Source organism: Leopardus geoffroyi, chromosome B3 (assembly GCF_018350155.1).
Source record: "Leopardus geoffroyi isolate Oge1 chromosome B3, O.geoffroyi_Oge1_pat1.0, whole genome shotgun sequence".
In the NCBI taxonomy this organism is placed as follows: domain Eukaryota; kingdom Metazoa; phylum Chordata; class Mammalia; order Carnivora; family Felidae; genus Leopardus; species Leopardus geoffroyi.
The window spans coordinates 33,636,566-33,664,517 of NC_059337.1; the positions used below are offsets into that span (position 1 = coordinate 33,636,566).

At 44.6% G+C, this 27,952-nt stretch overlaps 1 protein-coding gene across 4 annotated transcripts; it reads left to right on the top strand.

Annotated features, from left to right (window-relative positions):
* On the top strand, positions 1 to 27,304 carry HEXA (hexosaminidase subunit alpha). 4 transcript variants are annotated; one of them, XM_045449161.1, is made up of 14 exons: positions 1 to 253; positions 16,119 to 16,211; positions 17,107 to 17,172; positions 18,821 to 18,867; positions 19,623 to 19,733; positions 20,614 to 20,715; positions 21,413 to 21,545; positions 22,171 to 22,351; positions 23,602 to 23,688; positions 23,957 to 24,029; positions 24,786 to 24,969; positions 25,161 to 25,251; positions 25,878 to 25,982; positions 27,061 to 27,304. In XM_045449161.1, the coding sequence occupies exons 1-14, from the start codon at positions 1 to 3 to the stop codon at positions 27,122 to 27,124; spliced, it is 1,590 nt and encodes a 529-aa protein (XP_045305117.1). In that variant the 3' UTR covers positions 27,125 to 27,304. The 4 variants fall into 4 exon arrangements, with proteins under 4 accessions (XP_045305117.1, XP_045305119.1, XP_045305120.1 ...); XM_045449163.1 differs by lacking the exon at positions 1 to 253 and adding an exon at positions 474 to 586; XM_045449164.1 differs by lacking the exon at positions 1 to 253 and adding an exon at positions 15,542 to 15,563.
* Positions 27,305 to 27,952: the final 648 nt, after the last annotated feature.

Below are 27,952 nucleotides of genomic sequence, written 5' to 3' on the forward strand. Positions count from 1 at the left end.
ATGGCGGGCTGCGGGCTCTGTTTTTCGCTGCTGCTGGCGGCAGCGTTCGCCCGCCAGGCGCAGGCCCTCTGGCCATGGCCCCAGTACATCCAAACCTCCGATTCGCACTACGCCATCTTTCCGTACAACTTCCAGTTCCAGTACCACGTCAGTTCTGCCGCGCAGCCGGGCTGCTCCGTCCTCGACGAGGCCTTCCAGCGCTACCGCGACCTGCTCTTCGGCTCCAGCTCCTGGCAGCCTCCTGAACCCACAAGTGAGTCGGACCTGCCCCCGCCTCGTTCCCGGCTCTCAGAGGTCCTGCCCGGGGGCAGCTCGCCAGACCTCCTGAGACGCCCTCCTTTTGGCTTCTGCCCAACCCTGTCGTCTAGTCACAACCCTCTGGCCTCCACTTCCTCCTGCGCCTTTTCTCCAGCCGTCATCTCAGCATCCCCAGCTCCATTCTCTACTTCGCTGAGCTGACTTCTGGAGCCAGGATTTCTCCGTAATCCTGTCCCCTGGTTCTGTTTCACCAAGAATGCCTGCCGCAGGACTACAGTTCAATCTGGATATCAAATTGCTGAAAATACTGTGCCGGGAGACATCGAAGGTGATCCCTCCGACCGTGTGCAAGTGTCGCAGGGTCCTAGTGAGGCTGTGACTAGGACTGGGGAGAGGACAATAGAGCTGACACCAAAAATTGGCAAGATAAGACATTAGAGATGAATTGATCTGTGCAAAATTATATAAAAGTGTCTGACACATAGCATGCCCAGTGAGAGAAATCAGAGAACACTTCCATAGGGAAATGAATTTTGAGCAGCCATTTATTGTGGGGTGGTGGATGTAATTGGCCAGGACTGAAAGAGTATTCCAGAGAGGAAGCAAGGCTTGACCAGAGGTACAGATGGTTCTGATTGAGCTCAAAGTGCTTTGAGGGTGTGTGTGTTGAGAGTGAGGAAGAATTGTTGCATCCACAGGACTCCTGAAACAGAATGCTACGGGCACCAGTGACAGTCACAACAAAGTTTATTACAACGAGAGGCAAGGCCGACCGATCGGGACCAACACTCTTGATAAGAGTGTGGCCCCGAACAGCCGGGGTACAGAGTTTTTAAAGCCAATCACATAGTTTTATCATTATCTGGGAACAGAACAGAGAAACAGTTCCCAGATGAGTTAGCAACAGTTGCCAGATGAGTCAGAAACAGTTATCGAATGAGGTGATTATTTTAGACTTTCTGCGCTAAGTTGCAACCAGTGGATCTCCTTGACCTTGTCTCTGATGCTCTTTTTTTGAGCTTTTGTTTCCTTCATTGGTAAAGCCTGATTCACAAGAGTATGAAGTATGATTTACAAGAGTAAAAGCAAGGCTGTTATCTCTTGACCTTCAGTGTCAGAACAAAGTTGTTATCTTTCAAGCTAAGCGTTAGCCCTACAGTACAATTTAACCCTTACAGAATGAGGTTGGGGAAAGCGAGACTGAAGTCAGGAGTGCTTTGGATATTGGTTTCATCTAAAACAGAAGGGGCTGGCAGTTTTCTTTAAGTCAGTTGCTGAAAATTGTGTTTGAGGATTATTATTTCACAGCAAATTGGTAAGTAGAGTCAGCAACAGATAGGGATACAATTCTACTTTCTGGGCTTAAAATTTAGAGTTTTTTTGAAACTATTTTGGAATTTAGTTCTCAAGTGACGATGTATAGGTGTTAATGGGGAAGCCATATTTATGATTGGGCCATATGATTAACATCATTTTGTACTGTGTTTCAAGTGCGATTGAATTACTTTTGCAAATGTTCTCATTTGATTTATAGAATTAAAGGCATTTCATTAAACAGATGGTACTGAGAGAGTGACAGATAATTGAGGCAAAGAAATAAGAGTCTCAGCATCGGTAGTTCTCAACTGATAAGATGGATTAGGCTGGGGAGGATAAAAGGGTATTGTGTGTGTGTGTGTGTGTGTGTGTGTGGTAGGTCACGTATTTCTCTGAATCCTTTATGACAAGTAATGCCTTAGACAAGATTGGCAGTCAAAATGTTTATTTTGGTATAGAGCAGTTAGGGCCTGACTTGTGCAAGAAAAAAAAAATTGTCATCTAACTGGTATGTGCCTGTTCCAGTGCCAGGCACTCTGGAGGTTACAAGAAAAGTATGCTCAGAAGTAGTAGGCTTGGGTGCCTGGGTGGCTCAGTCCGTTAAGCATCTGACTTAGGCTCAGATCATTATCTCTTCGGGTGAATGTGAGCCCCGCTTCCCTCTCTCTGTGCCCCTCGTGGGATTCCCTCTCTCTCTCTCTCTCTCTCTCTGCCTCTTGTTCACTTGTGCCCTCTCTCTTGCTCTGTCTCAAAAAATAAATAAATAAATAAATAAATAAAGTTAAAAAAAAAAAGTAGGCTCAAGCTTTGCAGTCCAGTTAGAGAAATATGAAGCAAAAGGACGCAATGTATTTTAAAATGCCCAAAAGATAATTAGAATGTTTGCCACTGTTGTATAAATTAGGATAATTCCTGTATTTCTAAATTAAGCCTTTACCTCCATTGCTATGGGTCTAGAGTTTAATGAAGAAAATAGAAATGGGGATAATATGTGACAATGGGTCCTGTAAATTCTCTAATAAAAGATTTAGAGACAGATAAGAAACTAAATAAGATGTTTATTTCAATTTGTTACCTTACTGTGAATGAATGTGCTGTATTTGAGGGTTCTTATCTCTTGAGAGATAAGGAAAACTGGTTTGGATGAACATTACCAAAGACACAGAAGTAGCTTCCTTCTTTATTCTTCTTCTGGAGTCTTTCCTTTGAAACATTAGTCTCCTGAGAGGCTTTCAGATGGCTTGAACTATAATCCTTCTTCTGCAAAAACAAGGATGAATCCCTGGAGGGGAAAGCAACATCAGCAAGGCCCACCAGACCATATTTCTCTATGGGGCTGATTTTAGGAAAGAAAACAACATATGCAGTTTAAATCTTGGCTGACAGCTTTCCATCTCCTTCTTCCACCTAACTTCCTTGTAGGTTCCGGGCCAGTGTTCTTTTTAATGTAGCACAACTTCTGGTTTTGATCTGAACCTGGAATTCAGTGGAATCCATACTTCTCTGAAAAACAAATCTCTTTTTGAGGTTTGATTTGATTCTGAATTCACCTTCAGGAGTTAGCTGTAGTCCACTGATTGCTGAATGGTCTAGGAAGGTGTTTAGTATTTGCTACCTGTTTTTGTGGTTAGAGGTGTTTCTGCCAACTGGAGGGTGTGTGTTGCATGTTGTTAAACCTGTTAAATGGAATTATTCTAAGCTCTAGATACTTGATTGAACCTACCTCCCTATTTTGATTATTGAGCCACATCTTGTTTATGACTCAAAAATCTGCTTCCTTGGGATGGTACCTATCTGACATTGCCTCGAATGCATTTTTTGGGTACCTGGTGGAGTTGATAAAGCCCAAGTTTTTCAGGTAAAGTGCTAAGTCTGATTATGCCATTTGACTGAAGTCTTTGCTTTTCTGAAACTGGTTGATTGAAGCTGTAGTATTTAATGGTTATTAGAAGTTTAATGGTTATTAGAAGTTGTGATATTCACACACTCATACCTGTGAATTACTTAGGATACCATTGTCCCTGAACAGAATAACTCCTTTTATTCTAAAATGGAAGGAAGATTATTATGTGACTATCTGGATCCTTCTGCAGTCATTATCAATATTTGATTTGCTCATCCTCAGATATGAAACAAGTGACTAGTTAGTAAGTGGCATAGTTTATTACAACCTAAATCTCCTAAAATACCTCCTTTGGCCATGCCTTCTATTGCAATGCCTGAAATATAATAGATACTTAATTATTTGTTGGATATATTAAAAGGGCTACTTTGTATAAAGTAGAAAGTGCCATGATTTTTTCTATTTCTAAGATCATCATAAAGGAGATGATTTGCAGGTTTCATTTAGAAATGATTGACTTTCAAGTTTTAAATTTGGAGTATTAGCATGTGATTCCAGGGAAAGGAGGATCACACTATGCTGTGGTCCCAACTGGGACTAGTCTTCTCACAAACTTGGAGATGCCTTGGAAGTGCATCTAGGGAGTGTAGGAGGGAAACAGATAAGGTTGGGCAGCAGGGGTGGGGAGCAGGAGCAATGCTAATTAGTGCTGCACTCTAATTGTATTAGTGGCTATGTACACTTTAACCAAGGATAGGTTATTCCTGCGAAGCCTTGATGGCCCCTAAGTTTATTGTTTTAAAGTTAAGAGGAAGAAAACCATGCAGGAAGAGTGTTTTGCAGTTGAGTTACTTTTCTTGTGAAGGGGTATGTGGAAAATGGAGGAATATATAAGGAGGAGAAATAGGAAAATTTGGAAGGGGATGGGTAGCAGGAGCATAGTTTTTGTGAGGGCCAAAATAATTGTGCTCCATGTTGAATTCCAGGGCCTAGACTAACTTGGCCACCACCAGCCTCTCTTCCCACTACCTTGTGTTTTCTTTATTGTTAAATCATAATATTTCCCCAATAGCTTGGGATAGTACTGATTCCACGAAGCTCATCTTGATCAGGATGTGTGTGGGTAGCCTCGGCCTGGTTTATGAAAAATTCAAGTCTCATTTCCTTGAGCTATCATTGCTCCCCCTGGATATTCTGCTTGAAAACCTATACAGTAGACTCAAGATTTATTCAGGAGTCAGCCAGAGAATATTTAGCAATCACTTGTTTAACTATGTGCCCTCATGCAAATCACCTAATTGCCAAGTAGTTGCTGCTCCTTTTTTAATCCTTCTACATTCCAAGCATTTCTGAAGGTAACAGGGAGATAGTGATGAATGTTTTTACAATCTTTGAAGGAAGATACAGTAGAAGGAAGAACTCGGTGATTTTAAAATAAAACAACAAAAACTAAGTCTAAGCCTCAGAGCTGCCGTTCCTCCCATCTGCTTCCACCTGACTTCCTCATCTCCGAACAGAAAAGTGAAGCAGGGCATTGCAGGTTTTTTGCCGATTGGTACTTTGTTTTTGTGTTTTGTTTTTATCAGCAAGTGTGAATTCTTTTTTTCTTATGGCTGCGCAGTTTTTTACTGGGGCTCATTGTCGATTTCTTAGCCTGTTAAAGGCATAAATCTCAATCCTTTTCCTGTGGATTACACAGAAGAAAAGGAGTTTTATTGCCCACCAGTACTTCTTTTAGAAATGAAAGAGGTTACTTTTATGTTTCTGCATTTTCCTAAATTTCCTCTGCCGGCCCTGGAAATAAATGAGAAGTCAATATGCATCACCAAGAGGTTTAGCCCGTTGGATTAGGAGTTTTCTCCCACCTTCGCGGGGCCCCTGACAGCAAAGTCAGCTGACTAGAGGAGGTTGGATCTGTAGAGGTGATAGTCTTATGTGTGCAGGGTTTTCTGTGATCTGCCTCAAGGTTTATACATCTATAATCCATCATAATAGAGAAATGGATTTGCTTTCCTTCTCAATTCCTGGCTATAGTGAATAAGACCCATTCCTGTGTCAACTTCTCTTCTTCATTTCCTTTGCTTCTGTTTAAAGCTTTTGTTATTGCTTAAGATTAGCTTTGCACTCAGCCCTGATCCCTAGCCCATAGTGGTGTGCTATTGTTATGTCCACTTCCTGAAGGTGATTAGACTTGGGTATGGTGTAGAACTCTTGTCTTTGGAAGTGTGTGCTTGGATGAGGGAAGTTTGGGTGCTTACCACCTTTGGTGTCAGTAGGCAGCCTTCCCTTTTGTGTAAAGCTTTGGGAGCAAAGGAGATGGCTTATCAGGTACCTTGTGTCCTAGATGAAATAACTATTGTCATATTTGACCTTGTCCTGGTAGTAGCTAGTACTGAGATCCACATTAGTGGCTTTGGTCTTTGGACTAGAGCCACAGTCCTAGTTTGATTCAGAGTTCTAAGTTCACGTCCCTTTTATATGTTAAAGTCAGCCTATTTGCCATACAGAGTGATATCACACAGTAGTGGAGCCTTCAGGCTCCTGTGAGAAGCTCATGAAAAGCCCTCACAGAAGCTGTTCCTATGGTGTGGTTATCCCACGAGGCACCCGGATGCTGGGCTCCTCCGGCAAAGTGGCAAAACTGACTTTTTAAGAAAAAGGAAGTAGAAGGTGGAAGGAAACTAGCATTTATTAAAGAGTGTCTGGCGCTTGCTATATGTTACGCCCTTTAATCTTTGCAACAGCTCTGTTAGGTTGGTGTTGTCTCCATCTTTGAGAACTGAGACTCACAGAGGCTAAGCAACATGTACAGGGTTTCACAGCCAGTAGTGGTGGGGCAGAAATTCCAGTCAAGTCTGTTTGTCTACAGAGATTGTGCTCTTTTCAATGTGCAATCTTAGGGCAATCTACTACTTATAAATATTTTCACCACGTGTTATACCAATTAGCAATTTGGAAAACTACTGGCCTTTGGTAGGAGTAAGCTTTGATCATACTTTAGCATTAATTCAGATAATAACTTCTAACATCTAATTGCTTAATCATTAGCACTCACGTTATGAATGTTTTGATCCTGGGCCCATCATTATCAGATTCCAGTAGTGTTTCTGGCCAGCTTCCTTCTTTCCATCCATCCTTAGTACAAGTAGTATTTATTAAGCAACTATAATTTGTCAGCACTTGTCCAAGAATATGAATTGAACTGTCCTTGTCCTTAAAGAATTTACAGTCTCTAGAAGTGGGAATACAGACCTATAGTAAAGTATCGGTAAAGTGATTTTTGCTGGTAGATACAAAGTGCTTTGGGAACACCTGGCCCAAGTGTATGTGTTGGAGTGGAGGGGAGACTACATTTTGAGAAGACTTCCATTAAAAGCTGTCCTATCATCTTTGAAAGTAGTAGTTGATGGGGACGCAAGTAGTAATCCACATGGGAAGAACTGTACATGGGAAGAGCTTTCAGGAAAGAAGCCTTCATGTCATGTATTTAAGAAACTCAGTGTCACTGGTTGAAGCACACAGAGCTAGGGTGGATCAGCAAGTTAGCTATATGGTACAGAAGCTTGAGAGAATGAGTTGGAACACCTCCAGGGGACAGGAAGATTCAAAAGGTGACCATGAGAGGGTGTTAAGGTGTTGTTGGGTAACTGCTATGCTAGAATGTGGGTTAGTTCTTCCTCTTGTGTGTTGAAATCACCTAGGATGATAGTCAACCTTGGAATGGAGAGGAAGACTGGGGACCAGGTTCCAAAATCTTGGGTAAATAAAGAGGTGACCAGGATGTTGCAGAGTGTTGGTGGTAAGGAGAAGCTCAAGATTTTACAACTGAATCTCATGGGCCAGAGAAAAGAGGTGTTTTTTTTTTTACTTGATGGTAGAAGCTAGATGTCCTGGAAGCAGCTGAGAAGAAGCTGCCTCCCAGAGCAAGTTGTAGGGGAAATAGTATTCCTGGGGAGAGCCTTGCTTCAGTTAAAAGGAAATAGACTCAGGATGTTGGTAGTTCATTAACCATGGAACAGGATTCCAGAGGGCTTGTGGGGGTGGGTGATGTGTAGTCCAGGTGGCTTGGTGGAGGAGAGGAAACAACATTTATAGGAATGGGAGTGTGGGTCCAGAACAGAAATGAGCAGAGGTGTCTATATACTGGACAGAATGACAAAAGATGATAGCACTATGACATCGTAGATCCTCCTATTGGATTGCCATGAAAATAAGCTCCAGAGACCAGCAAGAGTTCATATGCCTGGGAGAATTTAATATATGGTAAAGGAAACATTTCTAATCAAAAGTGAAAAGATGTTTAGTCAATAAATATGTGTGGATGATTGGTTATCCATTTGGAAAACATAAATTGAAACCTATACCTCATGTCAAACACAAAAGTAAATTCCAAGTGGATTAAAGATCTAAAGATAAAGGCTATGTCATAAAATTATTAGAAGAATATTAAAAGAATGTTCATATGGCCCCAGAGGCAGAGGAAGCCTTTTTAAGCAAACAGATAAAGGAAAAGACAAACAGATTTGACTACATAAAGTGAAAGACAAGCAGATTCGACTACATAAAAATCAAAGCAAGAGAGCCATAAGGTTAAAAAAAATAAAGGACCAAATGGGGGAAACACTTGCAACCTTAAAAGACAAGGTTAAACTCTAAAAGGAGCTCTATAAATCAATAAAAAAAAATTTTTTAAGTGCAAAATATATGGCCAGTAAATACTAAGTGATTCTCAAATTCAGTCATTATATTTAGAATACAGTTGAGGGGTGCCTGGGTGGCTCAGTCGGTTAAGTGTCTGACTTTTTAAAAAACTTTTTGTAAATTTGTTTATTTTTGGAGAGAAACAGAGCACATGAGCAGAAGAGGGGCAGAGAGAGAGCGTCCCAAACAGGCTCTGTGCTGTTAGCACAGAGCCTGATGTGGGGCTCAAACCCACGAACTGAGATTATGACCCGAGCTGAAGTCAAGAGCCCGATTGAGCCACCCAGGGGCCCCTAGTGTCTGACTCTTGATTTCAGCTCAGGTCGTGATCTCACAGTTTGTGAGTTTGAGTCGGGCTCTGTACTGGGCATGGAGCCTGCTTGGCATTTTCTCTCTCTCTGTGACCCTCCCCTGCTCGCTTGCACATTCTGTCTCTCAAGATAAATAAACCTAAAAAAAAAATAAAAAAGTAAAATATGGACAAAAAAATGGTATATATATATTTTTTTTATCAAGCTGGCACAGATAAAAAGGAATTGAGACAGTCTAGTTTTGGAAGGATATGAAGAGATGGGCCCGTGTATGTTGGTTCAGATGTAAATCAGTACAATAATTTGGAAGAGTAATTCGGCAGTGTCATTAACTGAAATTTTTCATATCTTTGGCCTCGCATTTCTACCTTTAGGAATTTTCCTGCAGAAATCCCTCAACAGGTGCTTTAAAAAAGAATATATATATGTGGGGTGCCTGGGTGGCTCAGTTGGTTATGCATCCAACTCTTGATTTCGGCTCAGGTCATAATCTCATGGTTCATGAGTTTGAGCCCCGCTTTGGCTCCATGCTGACATTGTGGAGACTGCTTGGGATTCATTCTCTCTCCCTCTCCTCTCTTTCTGCCCCTCCCTGGCATGCACGTGCACTCTTTCTCTCTTCTCTCTCTCTCACACACACAAAATAAATAAACTTAAAGAAAAGAATGTGTGTGTGTGTGTGTGTGTGTGTGTGAGAGAGAGAGAGAGAGAGAGAGAGAGAATATTTACTAGAACATTGCTTATAAGATCAAAAACTTAGAAGCTTTCTATCATGTCCACAAAGACAAGTTGGGACTTGGAACTTTTTAAAGTATATTTCAAAAATGTAATCTTATTCAGCATTTAGAAGTAAAGATTGTAGATCTATGTATATTGACATTAAAAGATCTACAAATTGTTGTGGTAAGTGGAAAAAAGTTACAAACTATTGTGTTTAAGATCTCATTTTTGTTTCAAAAGTAATCTATATATTTAGGAAAAAAATTGAAAGACTGTGCAAAATGTTAACCAAAGTTATCTTTTGGGATTTAGAATTACAGGGAATTGCTCTCTTGTGGGTGAGGGGTGAGGAGAGAGGAGAACAGATGAAGTTTTAAAAGTAGAGGAAAAATGAAAACTTTTAACTACAACATTTACAAAAGAAGGTGGAAGGGAGAACATTCAGGATTTGTTTGTGGACTAGGTAGATTGCGCTTCTGACTAGGTATTAGTAGTCTCTAAAGGGTGAAAAGTCTTGGGACTTGTGGGAGGAGGCACTATGGTCCAGACTGAATTCAGCAGCACTGTGGAGAGGCTCTAGGCTCGGGGCAGTTGGGTTCTCAGACTCCTACTCGGATAAGAAGTTTGATAGGGGTGGCCTTGCCTCTTCCCCTATCCACAACAATGTACTTTTGCATTGGCTACTTCCCAACCTTAGAGTACCTTTTCTTCTCTTGGTAGCCTGGCAAACACCACCTCAGATTCAAGGTTCTGCTCAGAGGTCCTCTCTAAAGTGAAGCATCCCTTCCTTTGTGGAGGTAGCTGTAATATCTACCCCAGCCCTATCACACTGTTTTATAATTGTTGTTTGTTGTTTGTCTCCTACTAGACTCTGAGCTCCTCAAGGGCAGGGACTAGGGCTTGTTTTTATTTTTAACTGCCCCAGCACCTAGCATGGTTCCTGATGTAGAAAAAAAAAGCTCAATATATTCTGGTTGGAATGAAGAAATGAGTGGGAAATGAATGATTTCTAGGACTTTCATTAGCCTGAATATGGGGAGAGAAGGCCTGGATGTGACGTATATAAAGGTGGAAAGGGAAGGGGAATAATATAGGCTGGGAGAACCGACACTGGCACCAGCCTAGGAGAGTACCAGGACACAAGGGGGGGCACGGTACACCTGAAAGAGTAGGAGGGTGCCAAAAGCTGGGTTGACTATCCTAGTTTCCACTCCAGAAGCCAAACCAAATGCCACTTTATAACCAAAATGAATGTTTTCTTTATGCTGCTAAAATTCTGTGAATTAAACTCACTGATATGATAGAAATGTTTTGATTCAGGGAGGAGCAGGTTGGTGCAGGGAGAAGCTATTGGGCACTGAAGTAAAGACATAGTTTCTGGGTACCCTAATGTAGGAATGAGCTCCCCCTTCCAGCGAAGTAAAAAGACCTGAATCTTTGGATTAATGGACCAAGGGTCTTCAAAGTAGTGTCTGAAAAGACACTTTCTGTATGCCTGGGTGTCTTCTTACCATTCCCCACCCTAATTCCAGGACTTCACAAATACTAGGTGTGGGTGTATAGAAGTAATCTCGCCATTAACTCTTTGCCATTTATGCCTGATTATCATGTAGCACAAGCATTATGCATACATAGCATTAAATGTGCATTTTTTAATTCTAGCATCATTCATTTTTTCAGCAAACATTTATTGAATGACTACCGTGTGTCAGGCACTGGAAATACAAAGGCACTGAGATTGGTCCCTGCTGTTGAGGAACTTACAGCCTCGGTGAGGAGATAGACAAATAAACAGCATGTATTAAGATAAGTGTTGAAAATGTATGTATACATTGCTTCATGATCTCATAGGAAAGTCTCTTAGGAAAGGGTGGGGGAATGATAGAAAAGTTTTGTAAAAAGAAACCAGAGCTGTTTCATAATTAGGTGAGATGAGGAGACAATGCAGTTTGCTTCACTTGGAGGAAGCAATATGTGCAAAGAAAGGTATGGAGAAAATGTGGCATTTCAGGATTCTGTAAAGAGTTCTTTGTGTTGCTGTGGGACTCCCTGCACGGGATCCGAGCAGAGATCTTCATTTTAAAAGATCACAGAGGATAGTAGATTGAAATGGGTATATATGCAGGGAAAGCAATGGAGAGGTTTTGTAGTCTTTCAGGGGAGAATTTATGAGAGGCTGAATTAAGGCATTGACCCAGTGGAGGTGGGAAGGTGGTCATGATTTTGAGATAATAAGGATTTTGTAGTTATAAGACTTAATTGGGTCTTTCTTTTTCAGTGCTGTAATCTCAGTGCTTAGCACAGTGTTTGACACATGGTATTCAGTCGATAAATATGGGGTGAATGAGTTTTTAATGTACACAGAAAGGTGGGAGAAGGAGGAGGTTTCTGTCAGGATAAATCAATAGATGATACTGTTATCAAACAGAGAGAAGATCATCCAGGAAAAGGAATGAAGAGTTAGTTCAATTTCGTATTTAAGATTTGAAGGGCTTCTAAGCCATTTGAGTGTAGGCCTGTGAGCCGAGTCCCAGAAAAAGAGCATGGAAAGATAGATTTGAGAATCATCAACCTACTGTGGGGTGGATGACATTGCCCAAGGAGAGTGTAAGTGAAGAGAAAAAGAGAAGTCTGGAAGCCTGGAAACCCCTGGGAACACTAGCATGTAGGGGCTGGCAAAGGAAGGGGAGAATGAGGAAGCATATTCAAAGAGAGCTATGTCCTCTAAGCTACGGAGTTTAGTTTAAAGAACATCAGGGGTGTCTGATGCTGCCAAAAGGTCCTAGAAGAAGTGAGCAGCCACCAGAATATTACCTGTGTGACAGCAGGGATTTTTGTCTGTTTTGATCATTGCTGTGTCCCCAGCACTTAGAACAGCCTGGCACATAGTAAGCACTCAGTAAATAACTGTTGAATGAATAAATGAATAAACTGAAAAAGATCCCTTGAATTTAGTTACTGAACCACAGACCCTTGGTGAAGGCATTTTCAGAGGAGTGGTAGAAAAGGAAGCCATATTATAGTGGACTAAGGAGTAGATAGGATGTCAGAAGTGGCTACCAAGAGAGGACTAACCATGGCCAACTCTGTGATCACTTATGTGCTGGGCACTGATTAAGCCCTTTACATGTATTGACTCATTTAGTCTTCCCAACAACTCAGTAAGGTAGGTGCTAATCATGATCCCTATTTTTCATATGAGGAAGCTGCAGCACAGAGAGGGAAAATAACTGGCTCAGGATCTCATAGCTAGAAAGTGTTAGAACTAAGATTTGAACCCACATCTGTCTGGCTTTGAAGTTCAGCACCTAACTGCTCAGGCTACATTTCCTTTAGAGTTTCTTTGGGAACAGTAGGCAAGAGAAAGAATCTGTTGGAGATAACATGGAGTTGAAATCAGGAAGACTTGCAAATATTTGAATGCTGATGGGAAAGAATCAGTAGAAAGAAATAACTTGAAGATTTAGGGGAAAGGGGAAAGCATTTATACAAGAGGAGCCTCAGGAGAGATCCAGAGCACAGGTGAAAGGAAACCCCTTCCACCCAGGTAGGAGAAGGTAAAGACCAGACATGTGTTACACGTGTTTTTGTCAGGAAGGAGAGGGGAAGGTAGAGATGGATGGGAGTTCTCTTCTGATTGTCTACTGAGAGTAAAGCCAGTGGGATCAAGTTACAGGCTTGAGGAAAGTGGCTCAAGTTTGAAATAGCTGTTGCAGAGAATAGAAGAAAGGAGTGGTAGAGATGGGAGATTTTCAGGGCAGCATCAAGGGCCCAGCCAAGTTGACAGACCATGATTTTATAGTGACCAAATCCTATCATTACATGATTTTCTCTCTTCCCTCCAGCAGGATGCAGTAGCCAGGGTTGGTGCACAGAAGGCGGATGTGAGATTGATCCAGAGTTGAGGGTTTTGCTCACTGCATGCAGTAGATTAAATGATAGGTTGTTAGGAGAATTGGCTAGATTGTGTTTGAAGTGAGAGATCAGCACACCCAGGCTGAAGAGAAGATGGGAGAGGACTGAGAACTGTAGAGTAATGGAAGGGTTATGGCACTGGCATCTGGAGAAGGTTCAACAGTGGGTAGAAAAAGGGTCTCAGAGTTCCACATCCAGATCTGACCTGTCTGTGAGGAATAGGCTAAATTATGCTAAAAGGGGAGAGGTGCCAAAGGTAACTAATTTTTCGTTGCAAATACTTCTGTACTATTTGAATTTTTTTTTATCTTCTTAAATTTAGAAAAATGCAAACTGTTCAGTGAACCAGAAGAAAAGAGCAGGTGTACATGAAAGCAGGGGGATGAGGGAGCCATGGAGATAGGAGGTACTGGCCACGGAATGGGACTCTGGAGCATATTATCTGTGTGTGGAGTCACAAAGTACTAACTCTTCAGAGGAATAGCTGGAATCTGGTCCTACCTTGCCATTGTTTACAGGGGAGAAAATAGTCCTGAGATTCACTCAGCTTAGCAGCAGCTGAACCAAAACAAAACCAACCTTTTCTGATCTCCCTGCTCAGTGCTCTGTTGGCCATGCTTCTTCCTGAGCACTTGAGACTTCAGAATTTCCTGTTGTCCCAGCCAGGCTCATTGTCGAGTGTGCCGGGCCATGCTTCCTACACCTCAGTTCTTCCCAGTGCAGAGCGTGTGGGTGCATGTAGAGGCAGCTGGCCTGTCCCTTGCCTATTTCCTGCTTGCTTCAGGGTAGCAACTTGGAGGCGGAAAACCACAATGATGATACACTGTTTATATCCTTTTAAGTGACCCAGTGTCCCTCCTGTTTTGCCAGTTCTCACATTACCACTGCCTCCAGACCTTCCCCCTCATAACTTGTTTAAATAGCAGCCATGATTCTGTATCTCCTTTATCAGCCCAAACCCAAGTGAGTCACTGAGAGCATTTAGGATAGGGAATCTTCACCATAAGATTAGTGGCAGGGGGCGGAGGGATAAGCCCTTAGTTAGGGGCATTGTTCTAGGGGAAAAAATCCTTTCATTTTCATTTTCATCAGATCTTGTAAGGAGTCTACCACCCTCCCTCAAAGGGACTATGGATTTAGATATACTAACAACAAAACAGAAGCTAGATGTTTTCTTATGTTCCAAGCAATTGTTCAGATAAACCTAGTATTTGTACAGCCTCTCGTGTCATTAGGACAGTGACCATGGCAGTTGTACACGGATAGTTGTGATTTCTCCTCAGCTTGGTAGCCTGAAGTCCACGGAATTAACACTTAAAGCCCAGGACTTTTGCCCTCCTTTGGATAGATACGCAGATGATCCCTCCTCCACACAATGATACTGGGGCACTGTGATGTGTGGGATTGGAGTGGGGGTGAGGAAGAGAGGGATGAGGGCATAGTTTAAGGAAGAATATTCTTTTGTAGTTTTTTTCACTCCTCCCTCTCAGTTAAGTCCTCCTTGGTCTTTGGGGTTTGTAGAGATGGCTTCTCTGCCTGGGGAGCTTGGGAGGGCCCTACAGATTCTGCTTTGAAGGTAGTTTCTGCCCTGACAGTCTGGTCGTCCTGTCTTGCTGGGGATGAGTTTTCAGGGTTTAGACTAGAGTTGTGAGTTGGCCTGGCCCAGAGTAGCCTCACATTTCCTTCTCCCTGCAGGATTTAGGCAGGTATTAGTGTGGGATACAGGTTATTTACAGGGAGGGGAAAGAATGCATTTGCTTATGGTGGTAGGAACGGGCTCCTTATTGGCTTGCTTCTTGGCAAATCTGCGAGCTGAGATGCGGCCATGTGGTAGTGCTCAAGCAGTTTGAGCTCCTTGAAGGCTTCCTTGAAATGGCTCAAGGCTCTTGGATTCCTTGTGCCTAGAGATGGATACCGTAAGGGATCCAGTTTGGTTCTGAATTCTAACCCTGCCTTTTTCCAGACTATCCTATCCCTGACTTTGTGGTTCCATAGGAAGTCATGGTTGTGGTGGTACCAGTGTGGATGTGTGTGGCCCCAGAAAAGAATAGAAAGGGGCGCATTCGGGTTCAGGCTTGGAGCTGTACAATCAGAACCACCTCAAAGGTCACAAGGAAGAACCCTTAGGAGGAGGAGGAGAGACAGCACTTTAGTATCTTGGCTTTGGCTCTTTTATTTTTTTTGGTGGGGAGGGGTGGCATCTGTAGAACTATGCTCAATGTTGGCTCATACTGGATGGCTTCCCACTGCTAGACAGAAGTCTGCCTCAGACAGAGAACCTGTTTGGGAGAGGGAAGGAAGCAGGATGGGATGGTGACCATGTCCCTTTGCTGGGGCACCAGCTAGATTATCTCAGGCCTCCTTTGCATAGGAGATCCTTCTGTCATCTGCTTCGTGTGCTTGCATCAGCTCCTGGGCTTTTACAAAATGGGAAACCCTTCACCTGGAGCCCTCAAGAACAGTGCTACTTCAAGTGACGGTCTGCAGTGAGAGGGGAGGTACACCAGAATGTAAAACTATTCCCTTCATCAAAACAAATGTGTAATGAAAAAATGTTAGAACTGAACAGTGTGTTTATTCTGACATAATTGATTTACATTCCAGCATTGTATAAGCTTTCTGTCTATCAGTATCTTTCCTTTCAACCAGTAGCACAGTTTGCAAGTCAGTAGCTAATCTGCAGACCACACTTTGGGTAGAAGTGCTCTCGAGCTGTCTCTAGTTTAGAAGCAGTTGTTGAGGTGTTGGAATCATGTGCTTACTGGACCCAAACTAGAAATAGAGAGCCCTGGCTACAAAGAGCTGCTGCCATATCTTTGATACATGGGTCAGGGCGGGTTATGGGAGAGAGGGCAGCACAACGAAAATGAAAAAGTTGAACAAGTGATGAGGCAGTGCCTATGGAAAGGGTAAATGCCCTGTCCTCCCTTGCCTCTCCCCACACGCATGCGAGCAGAAGGGACTAGAGTTAGGGACCTTCCTATGAGACCTTGGTTTTGCCTGTTAGCTTCTGGTGACAGGTCAGCCATGTTGAGTTTACCCTGTCCTTGCAGGAAAACAGCATACACCGGAGAAGAATTCATTGGTTATCCTTGTGGTCCTTCCTGGATGTGACCAGCTTCCTTCTTTGGAGTCGGTGGAAAATTGTAAGTGCCACCCCGTTCCCTGTTCTAGAAGAGGAAGCACTTGTCTGGAGATATAATTCTGGTTGGCCTGGCCTAAGCTCCTGATGCTAGGCCCAGAGCCCTCCATGACTGTGGAGACCCAAGGTCACCAAGTGCTGAGAGACACAGAGGGGAGTCTTTTGTATGAACTCTAACCAGTGTCTGAAGGTTGACTGTGGAATGTCACATTGGCTTTTCACAGAGTCCCACAGGACACTTGTCTTCTGAACTGCATATAATTCCAATGCCATTTTAGGAATTTGCTGATTTTCTTTAAGAGAGAAGGAGTTTTTGGGCATGACTAGAGTTTTTGGACATAATGATTGAAATAAAGCCAAATCATTAGCACTGTTATGCCTCCGTGCCCCTGAGCAGCAGCAGTTGGGAACTTCTCAGTCTTCAAAGTGAACGTTCTAGTCTTGGCTTCCTCCTCTCATTCTTGGATGAAGTAGCTGAATGAAACCTGAAGATGAAGGGAGAGGAGGGTGATTACAAAGGCTTTGGGAACATTGTAACCTGGACACATGCCTCCAAGCATCCCTGTCCCCTTCATACTCTCAGCTAAAGGCTGGTGGAAACTCGTGTTTCTGGAGGGGGAGGAAACTGAACCACAAGGCAGGTGGTGTTTTTCTGCTCTAGCCAGACCCTCATCATGCATTATCTTTTAAGGCCTGCAGAGCTGCTGGGTGACCTCCCTCTCACTCTAGTCCAAGGCCTAGCTGACCTGCAGATGCTCTCCTCTGGGGATGTCTCCTCTTTGAATGGAAAAAAAATGTGATTTTTCTGCTGTTTTTTAATCCAAGGATTTACACAGAACATGTGATCTGTAATCTGAGAGTAGAATCCTTAACCAATGGAGTCATTTCTGTCATTTCAGACACCCTGGTCATAAATGATGATCATTGTTTCCTCCTCTCTGAGACTGTCTGGGGTGCTCTCCGAGGTAACATGGGAGCTGATGCTGGGACGGGGAGAAAGGGGTGATGTGGGAAGGTTGGCATCGGTGGGTTGGGAGAATAGGGCTGAGGGTCCCGCACATACCCCCACTTTAGGAAGCTTTCTTTATGGAGATCAGTTGGAGTGTTTCCCGGTCTCCCTGAAGGGAGTGTTCTCCTTACAGCTGTCCCAAGAAATTGATGGGTGTCAGCCTGTGCAGTGGCAGCAGTGGCCCTCCTGGGCAGGTGCTCGGTGGCAGCAGTGAGAGGCCCAGCAGTCTGATGCTCGGTGCCACAGGGGACAGGCTGCTTGGGAACCCCACCACAACACTGCCCGTTCGGCTTTCAGTAAACACACATTATTAGAAAGATGCATTGTAAAGGACAACCATATCACAAGAAATAGATAAATGTCAGAAAAGAAGTAAATAGTACTAAACATGCAGAACTAGATTATTTCAGGAGAAATGAAGACTTTCTTAGCTAACAGGTGATGGGCCTGTGCCCTTCCTCTTGGTTTACTGAAAAGGTATTTGGTCCTTAGATATAGACTTAGCCAGATACCTCTACTACTTTTGTAAAACTTCTGCTGGTGAATGAGTAGGGAAATTCTAAACAGAATTTCAAACCTTGTTTTGGTTTGTCTTTGTTCATTTACCCCTCCTCTTCCCTCTCCTGTGTTTTGGAGAAACAGCATGCTGATTCCCCTTTCTGCTGTCTTACACCTTTCATGCAGGGGCTAATGATTAGTCAGGTTGAGATAAGGGAAAATCTGGGACTCCAGAATTTTGGGTGTCAGAGTCAGGGTAGAAAGAAGCCAAAACGGTATAGAAGCAGTCTGCCTTGAAGCAGATGCTGAGTGACTGTCAAGGTTTCAGATTCTTTCATTCTGAAATTTTGAGACTCTGGAAATCCTTCACAGGGCCTCTGCTAGGTTTTCAGAAGAGGGGCTTTAGCTGTTGAATCCATACAATGCTCTGGACTCAGCATGCCTGCCCTTAGGCCTTACCAGAATCTAGGAGTCTGTGTCCACTGGACTGGGGCATTTGCTGCCTACCATACTTCAGCTCTCTCCTTATAGCTGGTTCCCTTCTCAAGCTCTGAAGAGGAAAGGTGGATGATTCTTTGTCTTCTAGGTCCAGCCGTGGACCCAGGCTCCTTGGAAACTTAAGCTTATGATCACTTTTTCACAATTCAATCTGGGATAATAGAAGGGGCAGTAGATTGAGGACCCTTTTTTCTCTGTTTCCTTAGCTCCTGATCAGTATTAATTATGGAAAGCCTTAAATGTGTGAACTGGCTTGTCCCTGCACCTCTCCACACAAGCACACATCTTGGCCTCTCTTAATACTCTTGTGAGTTCAAGGCTTGGAAATTATGGATAAGAGGCCTGTGGGTTTTGAGGGTGTGTTCAAGGAGGGGTACTAATCTGCTACCCTTACACTGCTACCTCCCAAAATAAAATACAGAGTAAAAATAGCTGCCGGCTTCCTAGTATCCCCTTTGCATCCGTGTGGAGACTCATGAAGCCCGTACTACATCTGCTTTTATTGTGTGCCCAGGCATTCTCCTCCCAGTCATTGGGAACCTTCCAAATGGGTGCATCTTTTTCCCCACCTCTCTAAGCCTTTACCCTGCCTCTCTACTTCCCCATAGGTCTGGAGACTTTTAGCCAGCTAATTTGGAGATCTCCCGAGGGCACGGTAAGTGGGGGCCCTCCAAAGAGGCTCCTTTTAAATCTCTGGAGTTGTCTCTCAATGTTGAGAGTCCAGAGAATAACTTCTTGCCTTACACAGAGTCCTGGTGGCTCAAGATGGCCCCAGCAAGAGTTAGAAGGAGGTGTGGGTAGAAACTGGTTTGGTAGATTTGGCCTGTTTGGAATCACTGTAATTCAGTTCCCCTGAGTAATGACCTTGAGACCACACTGCTTTAAAGAAAATAAACAGGGGCGCCTCGGAGGCTCATTCGGTTAAGTGTCCAACTCTTGATTTCAGCTCAGGGCATGATCTCACGGTTTGTGAGATTGAGCTCTGCATGGGGCTCCACGCTGAAGTGCAGAGCCTGCTTGGGATTCTGTTTCTTCCTCTCTCTCTCTCTGCACCTACCTTGCTCACGCACATGTGTGCGCATGCTCGCTCTCACTCTCTCTCTCTCTCTCAAAATAAATAAATAAACTTAAAAAAAAAAAAAAGGAAACAGATGAAAGTGAAAATCCAGAATTTGTAGGCTGAGTGGTGTGTGGGACAGCTATATCTGGCTAGTGTGGGACTGTTACTCTCTGACAGGTGCCTCCTGGTGGTCATTGAGGTAGAGATGTGGGGCATTTGGAGAGATAGTTACTCTACAGAACAGTCATAGATTGGCTTTTGAAAGATTAGGAGACTTTCCCTCATCCCCCCTCCATTCCCATGGTGAGTTCCCTTTGAATGCTGACTGCTTCAATGTTTGATCCCCACAGTTCTTTATCAACAAGACCGAGATTGAAGACTTCCCCCGCTTCTCTCACCGGGGCTTGTTGTTGGATACGTCTCGCCATTACCTGCCACTGACTAGCATCCTGGACACTCTGGTACCCAGGCCTTAAGGCCATCTTTGCCCTTAGTGTTCTGGGGTGTTGGGACAGGGATAGGCCAGTTGCCATATTCCTAAAGAGTTACAGGGGGAATGTATGTAACTTTAGGAGCTCCTCAGAAAATGGAAAAGATGACCCGCTCTTTAAAAAAAAAAAAAAAGAGGGCTTTAAATCTATCCCACTGGCTACTCTGGACCAACTAATGTCCAGGTTATCTCCAGGAATGCAGAAGGTGATTTGGGGAATTGGTTTTTTTGACATAGCAGTTTAGCTTAGGACAAAGTCATAGGAAAGATACTCAAAAGCCATAGCTGGCGATGTTCCTATTTTGAGTTTCATGAGCAGTCTTATCTTACAGTTGCTAATCCAACTCATGTATCTACCTTTTCCTTTGTTCCTCTGATGGAATCAAAGCAGTAGACACATCTGTCAGTCTTGGCTCTGAGGTTTATAGGCTATGAGATTACTAAATTCAACAATAGACTTCACAGTTTGGATAAACGTTAGTCAGACAACCTAAAACAAATGGCAGGAAGAAGTATTAGTCTTCAAGGTATTGTGGTGCTTTTGGAAGACCAGTGTACCACATCGTTTCAGCCATCCTTTCGGTGTGGCTAAAATTCATCTCAAAAAGAGGAGGCGCTGCCTCTGTCAGCCATCTTCGGATGTGCCTTGGCAGAAGAAGGAATATGCTAGGTCTTCCCTCTATGGCAGGCACTCCCTGGTCGGAAGATTTGATAGATAGACCCTATGAACACTTATCAAGAAGCTGGGGCAGGCTGGGCCTATTGAGGTATGTGGAGCAGCCTGCCTGTATGTCTACTTTGGGAAAGTGGAGAAGCTGTGGTGGGCTCATAGCATGTGCTCTGGTCTACAGGACGTCATGGCATACAATAAATTCAACGTGTTCCACTGGCATCTGGTCGATGACTCTTCCTTCCCATATGAGAGCTTCACTTTTCCAGAGCTCACCAGAAAGGTATGTCTCAATTTCTCCAAGACCCAAGTTTATGAGCTGATGTCTGAGCTTGACTATGGCCCTGCTGGCAAGGACACTGGCTCTCATCCTAACCAGCCAGTTTTAGAGACATACTGACTTAGAGGAAGGGCACTGGATTTGGAATCAGGAGACCTAAGTTTGAGTCAAACTTTGCATTAATTTTCACTGTGACAACTAGGAGATCATCTCTCCTGGTGTTGTTTGTTTGTTTATATTCTGTTACCTACCTTGTTGTCTCACTGGCATTTTGACACTCACATAAAGCAATAGATGTGATAGCTTTATGGGAAATTCTGATAAAGGTCCTTGGAGATAGTCCCTGATACCAAAGAGCTGTGTAGGTTGGGGCGCCCGGGTGGCTCAGTCAGTTGAGCGTCCGACTTCGGCTCAGGGTGTGATCTCGTGGTCTGTGAGTTCAAGCTCCGCGTCGGGCTCTGTGCTGACAGCTCAGAGCCTGGAGCTTGGTTCGGATTCTGTGTTTCCCTCTCTCTCTGCCCCTCCCCCGCTCATGCTCTGTCTCTCTCTGTCTCCGAAATAAATAAACATTAAAACAACAACAACAAAAACCTGTAGGTAGATTTTCTGATATCCAGGGAGTCCTGGAGGCATTTTGAGTGTCTTCTACTCTGCTAGCCTTCAGGAAGTGAGATTGTTTTGGGTGTCTCTTGCCTTTCAGGGGTCCTACAATCCTGTCACCCATGTCTACACAGCACAAGATGTGAAAGAAGTGATTGAATATGCACGGCTTCGGGGTATCCGTGTGTTGGCAGAGTTTGACACTCCTGGCCACACTCTGTCCTGGGGACCAGGTAAGAATAGTGTCGGATAGAGGGAGCCTACTGGTCCCCCTCAGTTGGCTTCAGGGCATTGACTCTTGGATGTGGTGTGCCTGGCCTTGGTCCCTGGAAGAATGGTTTCCATCAATAACTTCCACCTGGGAATTTAGATAGGCAGAATTTATTTTGGACAAAGGAGGCCACTTCTTAGTATTAACCTCTGGGCAGATTCTTCTCAGATGCCTTTGTCTTAATGATGCTCTTGCAATTTGTGCCCTAGAGCGGAAGAAAGATTTTGTCAGTTTGGCAGCATCAGGCTCTCTGCTTTCCTGCCTAAAGGCAGTAGGAGAGCAGCCTTTGGGAGTAAGGGTGACCCCTGCTGGAAGCAATATGTCAAGGCAAGAGTGTGTATGTTGATCGCAGTCTGGCTGTAACCCAGACTCATGATAGTGAATATATTTTTATTTCTTTGACTGTGACTAAAAGTTCATGGTCACCAGTGTATGTGAGTGCTTGATGTTCCTACTTATGTGCATTGCAGTTTTTATGAGCACAATATCTTACTTTGTGCAACTTAATGTCCTTAAGTATATGACTTTGGGGGGGGGGAGGTTTCTATGTATTTGTGACACTTATGTGGGGTTCTTTGTCGGCTTAGGTTTCCCTGGATTATTGACTCCTTGCTACTCTGGGTCTCGTCCCTCTGGCACCTTCGGACCAGTGAATCCCATTCTCAATACTACCTATGAATTCATGAGCACATTTTTCTTGGAGGTCAGCTCTGTCTTCCCAGATTTTTATCTTCACCTTGGAGGAGATGAGGTTGATTTCACCTGCTGGTATGATCCCCTTTGGTTTTCCCATTGCTGCCTGTGTGATTGCTCACTCAGAATAGAGGTTAGCTCCTGAGAGGCTACCTATCTCAGGTACTCCTCAGGGGCTAACTTCTGAGAACAGTCTCAGTCCAGATGGCTCAAGTCTTAGGTCTTTCCTCTTACCCCTGTATTGAGGCCCTACCTGATTTTGGCAAGGTTGTGAATATGAAACTATCCCTTCCTCCTGTCATGTCCTTGAGATACATATGGAAGAACCAGATATGGGCACAGAATTGTCCTGGGAAAATCCAGGATAGGGAAAAATAATTCCCACTTTTGAAGACTTAAAATAGTCTGTGAAGACACAGGTGAATTTAAGAATACTATATGATGGGGCGCCTGGGTGGCGCAGTCGGTTAAGCGTCCGACTTCAGCCAGGTCACGATCTCGTGGTCCGTGAGTTCGAGCCCCGCGTCGGGCTTTGGGCTGATGGCTCAGAGCCTGGAGCCTGTTTCCGATTCTGTGTCTCCCTCTCTCTCTGCCCCTCCCCCGTTCATGCTCTGTCTCTCTCTGTCCCAAAAATAAATAAACGTTGAAAAAAAAAAAATTAAAAAAAAAAAAAAAAGAATACTATATGTAATTGTTTTTTTTTTTTTTTTTTTTGTAATTGTTTACTAGGTATTAAACTGTAAGGCTCAAACCCTCAGATTTACTTCACTCAAGAGAGGTTGATGGGCTTCTCTGAGAAGTGGGCACTAGAACTGGACCTGGGGAAATAGTTGGCTTTTTCGAGCGGTAGAGGAGGGAGAAAACATTCCAGGAGGAAATGTGAGCAAAATATAAACGTTGTTGGGGGAGGGAAGTGCAGCAGGTGACAGCAACACTTGTACCAATCTGGAATAAAGAATCAATCTTAAGGGAAAAGCAAAATATGCGTGGGTAGGGGGTTAAACAGAGAAGCCAGAATCCAGTGTGCCAGAGCCCCAAACCAAGACCTCAAACCCACATGCTGTAGTCGAGACAAGTTAATGTGCGTTCTTGTTGAGAGTTTGAATTTAAAGCTCTTCAGGTCCAAACTCATCCTTTCTCAGCCTGTGTCAATGGCCCCCATCACACAGCTTTGTTCAGCCACACCTGCCGTATTTGGGGGCTCTGAGATCCAAAGTTGATTAGTTTTTCAAGTGAAAAAAAGAAGTTGTGGGAGGCCAGGTGACTAATCGCCAAGTTTTTGAGGCTGTTGAAAGAATTAATCTCCATTTTCTCTTGGGATTCAGGAGGTCCAACCCAGATATCCAGGCCTTTATGAAGACGAAAGGCTTTGGTAATGACTTCAAGCAGCTGGAGTCCTTCTACATCCAGACGTGAGGAAGGAAAGAGGGTGGGCAAGGTCCCTTGGGATTACCTCCTTATGGGGTCCTCTCTTTTCATACCAGGACCAGGCCCTGCTTGACCACCCTCTGGGCCCCTGAAAGGGTACTTTGTTCTATCCTTTCAGCTTTGGAGTAGTCAGCTCCCAACTGGGGAAGACACTGCCCAATTAGGAATGGGCCCCTAGCCAGCCTGAACCCCTACTAGCACCAACAGCCTAGAACCTATTTGAGCTGACCAGACCCTTTCTTTACTCTCCAGACTGCTGAACATCGTCTCTGCCTATGGCAAAGGTTATGTGGTGTGGCAGGAAGTGTTTGATAATAAAGTAAAGGTGAGCCAGGGGCATAGAGAGAAGGAGCCACCTGTAGTGCTTCCCTTTGGTCTCTCAACCCTTTCCTGCCTCTGCACAGACTGGTCCACCTGGAGTTTAGATTAGGCTTTACTGTTCAGAGCACCGGGGGCCATCTCTCCGTTTTCTCCTCCAGAAAGGTCACAGAAGTCTGAGACCTGGGTGTGAGTGTCAGAGCTTCTGTCTATCTTCCCTCAGCACAAACTGATCAAGAGTTATTTCTGCTGCTGGATTACTTAGGATTCCTGAGACTGGCATGCTGGGTTGGATTTTCCTTTCTGAGTCATAGACTACGGTCTTCCAGGTCTGGGAGCAGGGCTACCTTCTTCATTTTTGATCAGTTAGAGCCCAGCCTCTTGCCAAATGGAGGGGTTCTATGGGAACTTTATCTCATCCTCAGAAACATCTGGGGATTCTTTGACATGGTAGCTCTTGACGAGTCTCCTGGGCCCCACTGCTTGCCTCCCTTAGCTTACAGCCAGTATTACTATCTCATTGTGGACAAGGAGGCTGTAGGAGGACTGAAAGAGGAAGCAGCTGGGAGGACTCCTAGGACCAATAGAATCCCTGGCTTCTGCACTGGGCTGGGAACTCAATAGTTAGGAATCATGGAGAAATACTTTGCTGCTCGGGAACAGAGCGGCCACATACCCCTTGGCCTGGTTTGCTTGCATAAGAATGTGGGCCAGAAATCTCCTCAGTTATGTGCCATCACTGCCATTTGACCTTTTGTGACAGGTTCCTCCAGATACAATCATCCAGGTATGGCGAGAAGAGGTACCAGTAAATTATTTGAAGGAGCTGGAGCTAATTACCAGAGCCGGCTTGCGTGCCCTGCTCTCTGCCCCCTGGTACCTGAATCACATAACTTATGGCCCTGACTGGAGAGGTCTCTACGTGGTGGAGCCCCTGGAATTTGAAGGTGAAAGCAGGGGGCTCTCCTTGCTGACCAGATAAGGCTGGTGCACAGAGTGGGAGACAGGAGGGTCTGGGCTAGACCTTTCAGGTTAGATGAGATGAGCTGTTTGAAGAGAGGGCTACATTGGGAAGGTGGTAGAAACCCTAGGGTTACTCCCCTTGTTCCCAGCAGCCTGTTGTTGCTTGTTTTCTCAGGTGGCGCTCAGCAGAAGGCTCTAGTGATTGGTGGAGAGGCCTGTATGTGGGGAGAGTATGTGGACAGCACAAATCTGGTCCCCAGACTCTGGTAAGGGTTTCCTGAGGACGTGGGTGCTGGGCTTGTGGGCATGGGTTCTTCTTTATAGACTCATTCCTGTCCAGTCACCCCCAGCAAGTACCTCCTGAGAGAAGGCCTGAGAGAAGGAGCATTGGAGTGATCCTTCTGTTTGTACATTATACTCACCTACGTAACTTCCACACAGGATAAGGTTTGTTATCCTCACTTCACAGATAGAGACAGTGAGGCCTGGAAAGCACGGGTGACTTGCTTGGGACCCAGCACTTAAGTTCATGATTCCTGTGATAAGACTTCCTTAATGCTGTTTTCCTAGCAGCTTGACCAGGCCTGGCTGGGTATGCAGATTGTACATTCTGAGAACACCTGTTGCTCCCGTCATAACAGTTCGTGATGCCTTTACAACTTACTCTGGTACCATATCTTTGGGAGAGGAGGAGAGTGGGATCAATGATCTGTACCTTAATGACGATGGAGCTGAGCCCTAGAAGTCCCTAGGAGCCCTCCAGCCAGGTTGTTGCTCTGAATAACCTTGACCCTGAGTGTAGGGTGCCTAAATAAGAGAGAGTAGCCTGTGGGTGTCCAGAACCTTTGCAGGGAATGCGGGAGCCAACCTGGTACACAACCCTTCCCTCCAGGCCCAGAGCAGCAGCCGTTGCTGAGAGGCTGTGGAGCAACAAGTCGGTGACTAACCTGGACATGGCCTTTAAACGTCTGACACAGTTCCGCTGTGAGCTGCTAAGGTAAGCAAGCAGGCCGTGTTGGGGCCTTCCCACAGTGGTGGGCAAGTGGGGGCTTACTGACAGGAAAAGAATGCTAATAATAGCTAATGCTGACAGAGTGTTACTGTGTAGCAGGCACTGTTCTCAGCTCTCCATGGGCATTATCTCATTGAATCTTAACCACAGCTCTGTAAGGTAGGTAGTTTTATTCCCACTTTAGAGATAGGCAGTGAGGCACAGAGAAGTTAAGTAACCAGTCCAAAATCACTCAGAACCAGGATTTGATCCAAGCCAACTTCAAAGTCTATGTGTTTAGCCATGGTTATGCCTTTATGGACTCCTGTGACACCTGTGCCAATGTTGGGGATGGGCCTGACCTGAGTAAGGTGGTCATTTCCCTGTTTTATTTATTGACTAAGTCTTGAGGACTTGGTGGATACAGCCTAGTGCTGAGCTGAGAGCGAGCCATGGCAAGGTCTAGGCTTCAACTATCTGTAATTCACTGGGCAACTTTGAGCCTGTTCCTTACCATCTCTAAGCACGTTGCTCACTTGGATAATAAAGGAGGCATGCCCAGAGGTCCTCTATGGAGATTGGTCACATCCTGGAATTGGTGAGGCTAAAAAGGATTTCATGTCCACACCTCTGCAGGGACAGGACAGCACATTAGTTCCCCACTGCCACTGCATTTAGAGCATTTGAGCCATTAAAGGTGGGCTCAGTGGGCCAAGAACACTAGGCACCCCTTAGGCATCAGCTCTTTTCTAAAAGTACTGAGTTATTTGGGACTCGGGTACAGAGATAAGCAGATTAGAAATAGGGATGTGTCCCCCCAAATTCCTGGATGTCTCTGTATCAAAATCACCTGGAGCGCCTGTCAGATTCTTGCCAACACATGACCCCAGTCCGAGCAAGAATCTCTGGAAATGAGAGATACCTGAGCAATTCTGGTGTACAGGGGCAGGTTGAAATCCACTGAAATAGGAGAAGTCGGGGGGTGGGGGAAGACTGTTGGTTGTGGTGGAGGTGTTGCTGGGGCCTCAGACTGACTCCTGTCTGAATGGCTCATCTCGCCCTGTTTCTTCATGTCCTCTTGCAGGCGAGGTGTCCAGGCCCAACCCCTCAATATAGGCTACTGTGAACAGGAGTTTGAACAAACCTGAGCAGCCCCAGGCACTGAAGAGGGTGCTGGCCCTAGGAGAGTGGTAGTGGGGCCAGGCTTCCACTGCATCCCGGCCGGGGGACGGAGCCCCTTGCCTACGTGCCCCTGTGCATGGAGAGAAGGGGGCCAGTGTTGGCACTAGCATCCAATAAAGAGTGATGTGGCTTTTTTCCATAATGAACATGGACTACCTGTGTAAGAAAAATGTGAATGGCTCTGGGGTAGTGAGTTGCCTTCACTGGCCTTCTGCTCCTGAGAGTGTTCGTGCTTATCAGGGCCCAGCCAGGTTGGGCTCAGTTTCTGCCCCTGGAGGAATCTTACAAGTTGAGGGCTGGGAATGAAACCCTGTGCAGCCTATGACTTGTGTGACACCTCTCCCACCCCTGACACGTAGTCTAAACACATACCCCCATCCTCAGTCTGCTCACTTCCCTCCAAGTGCGAGGCCACTTGGACCTCCAAGGGTTCCATGTATGGAAGAAGGCATATTAGCAGCCCGAGGAAGTTCTGGGAGAGGGAAGGGCTCTCCCCCATACGTACTCACACACTTCCCACCCCTAGAGCTTTTCTTCTGCTATGGATTTCTTGTTTCTTGTTTTGTTTTGTTTTGTTTTGTTTTGTTTCTTTTTCAATTTTTTTATATAAATTCTAGTTAGTTAACATATAGTGTAACATTGGTTTTGGGAGTAGAATTTAGTGAATCATCACTTACATATAACACCCAGTGCTCATCACAAGTGCCTTCCTTAGTACCCATCACTCATTTAGCCCATCTCCCACCTACCTTCCTCCATCAACCCATTATGGTTTGGTTCTCTCTCTCTTTCTT

Bases quoted from the DNA above. Each gene is read 5' to 3' on its own strand.
- HEXA (XM_045449161.1), top strand. From the start codon at position 1: ATGGCGGGCTGCGGGCTCTGTTTTTCGCTGCTGCTGGCGGCAGCGTTC. The intron at 23,689-23,956 runs GTGAGGAAGGAA...TTTACTCTCCAG, and splicing joins GAGTCCTTCTACATCCAGAC to ACTGCTGAACATCGTCTCTG. The intron at 24,970-25,160 runs GTGAAAGCAGGG...TTGTTTTCTCAG, and splicing joins GGAGCCCCTGGAATTTGAAG to GTGGCGCTCAGCAGAAGGCT.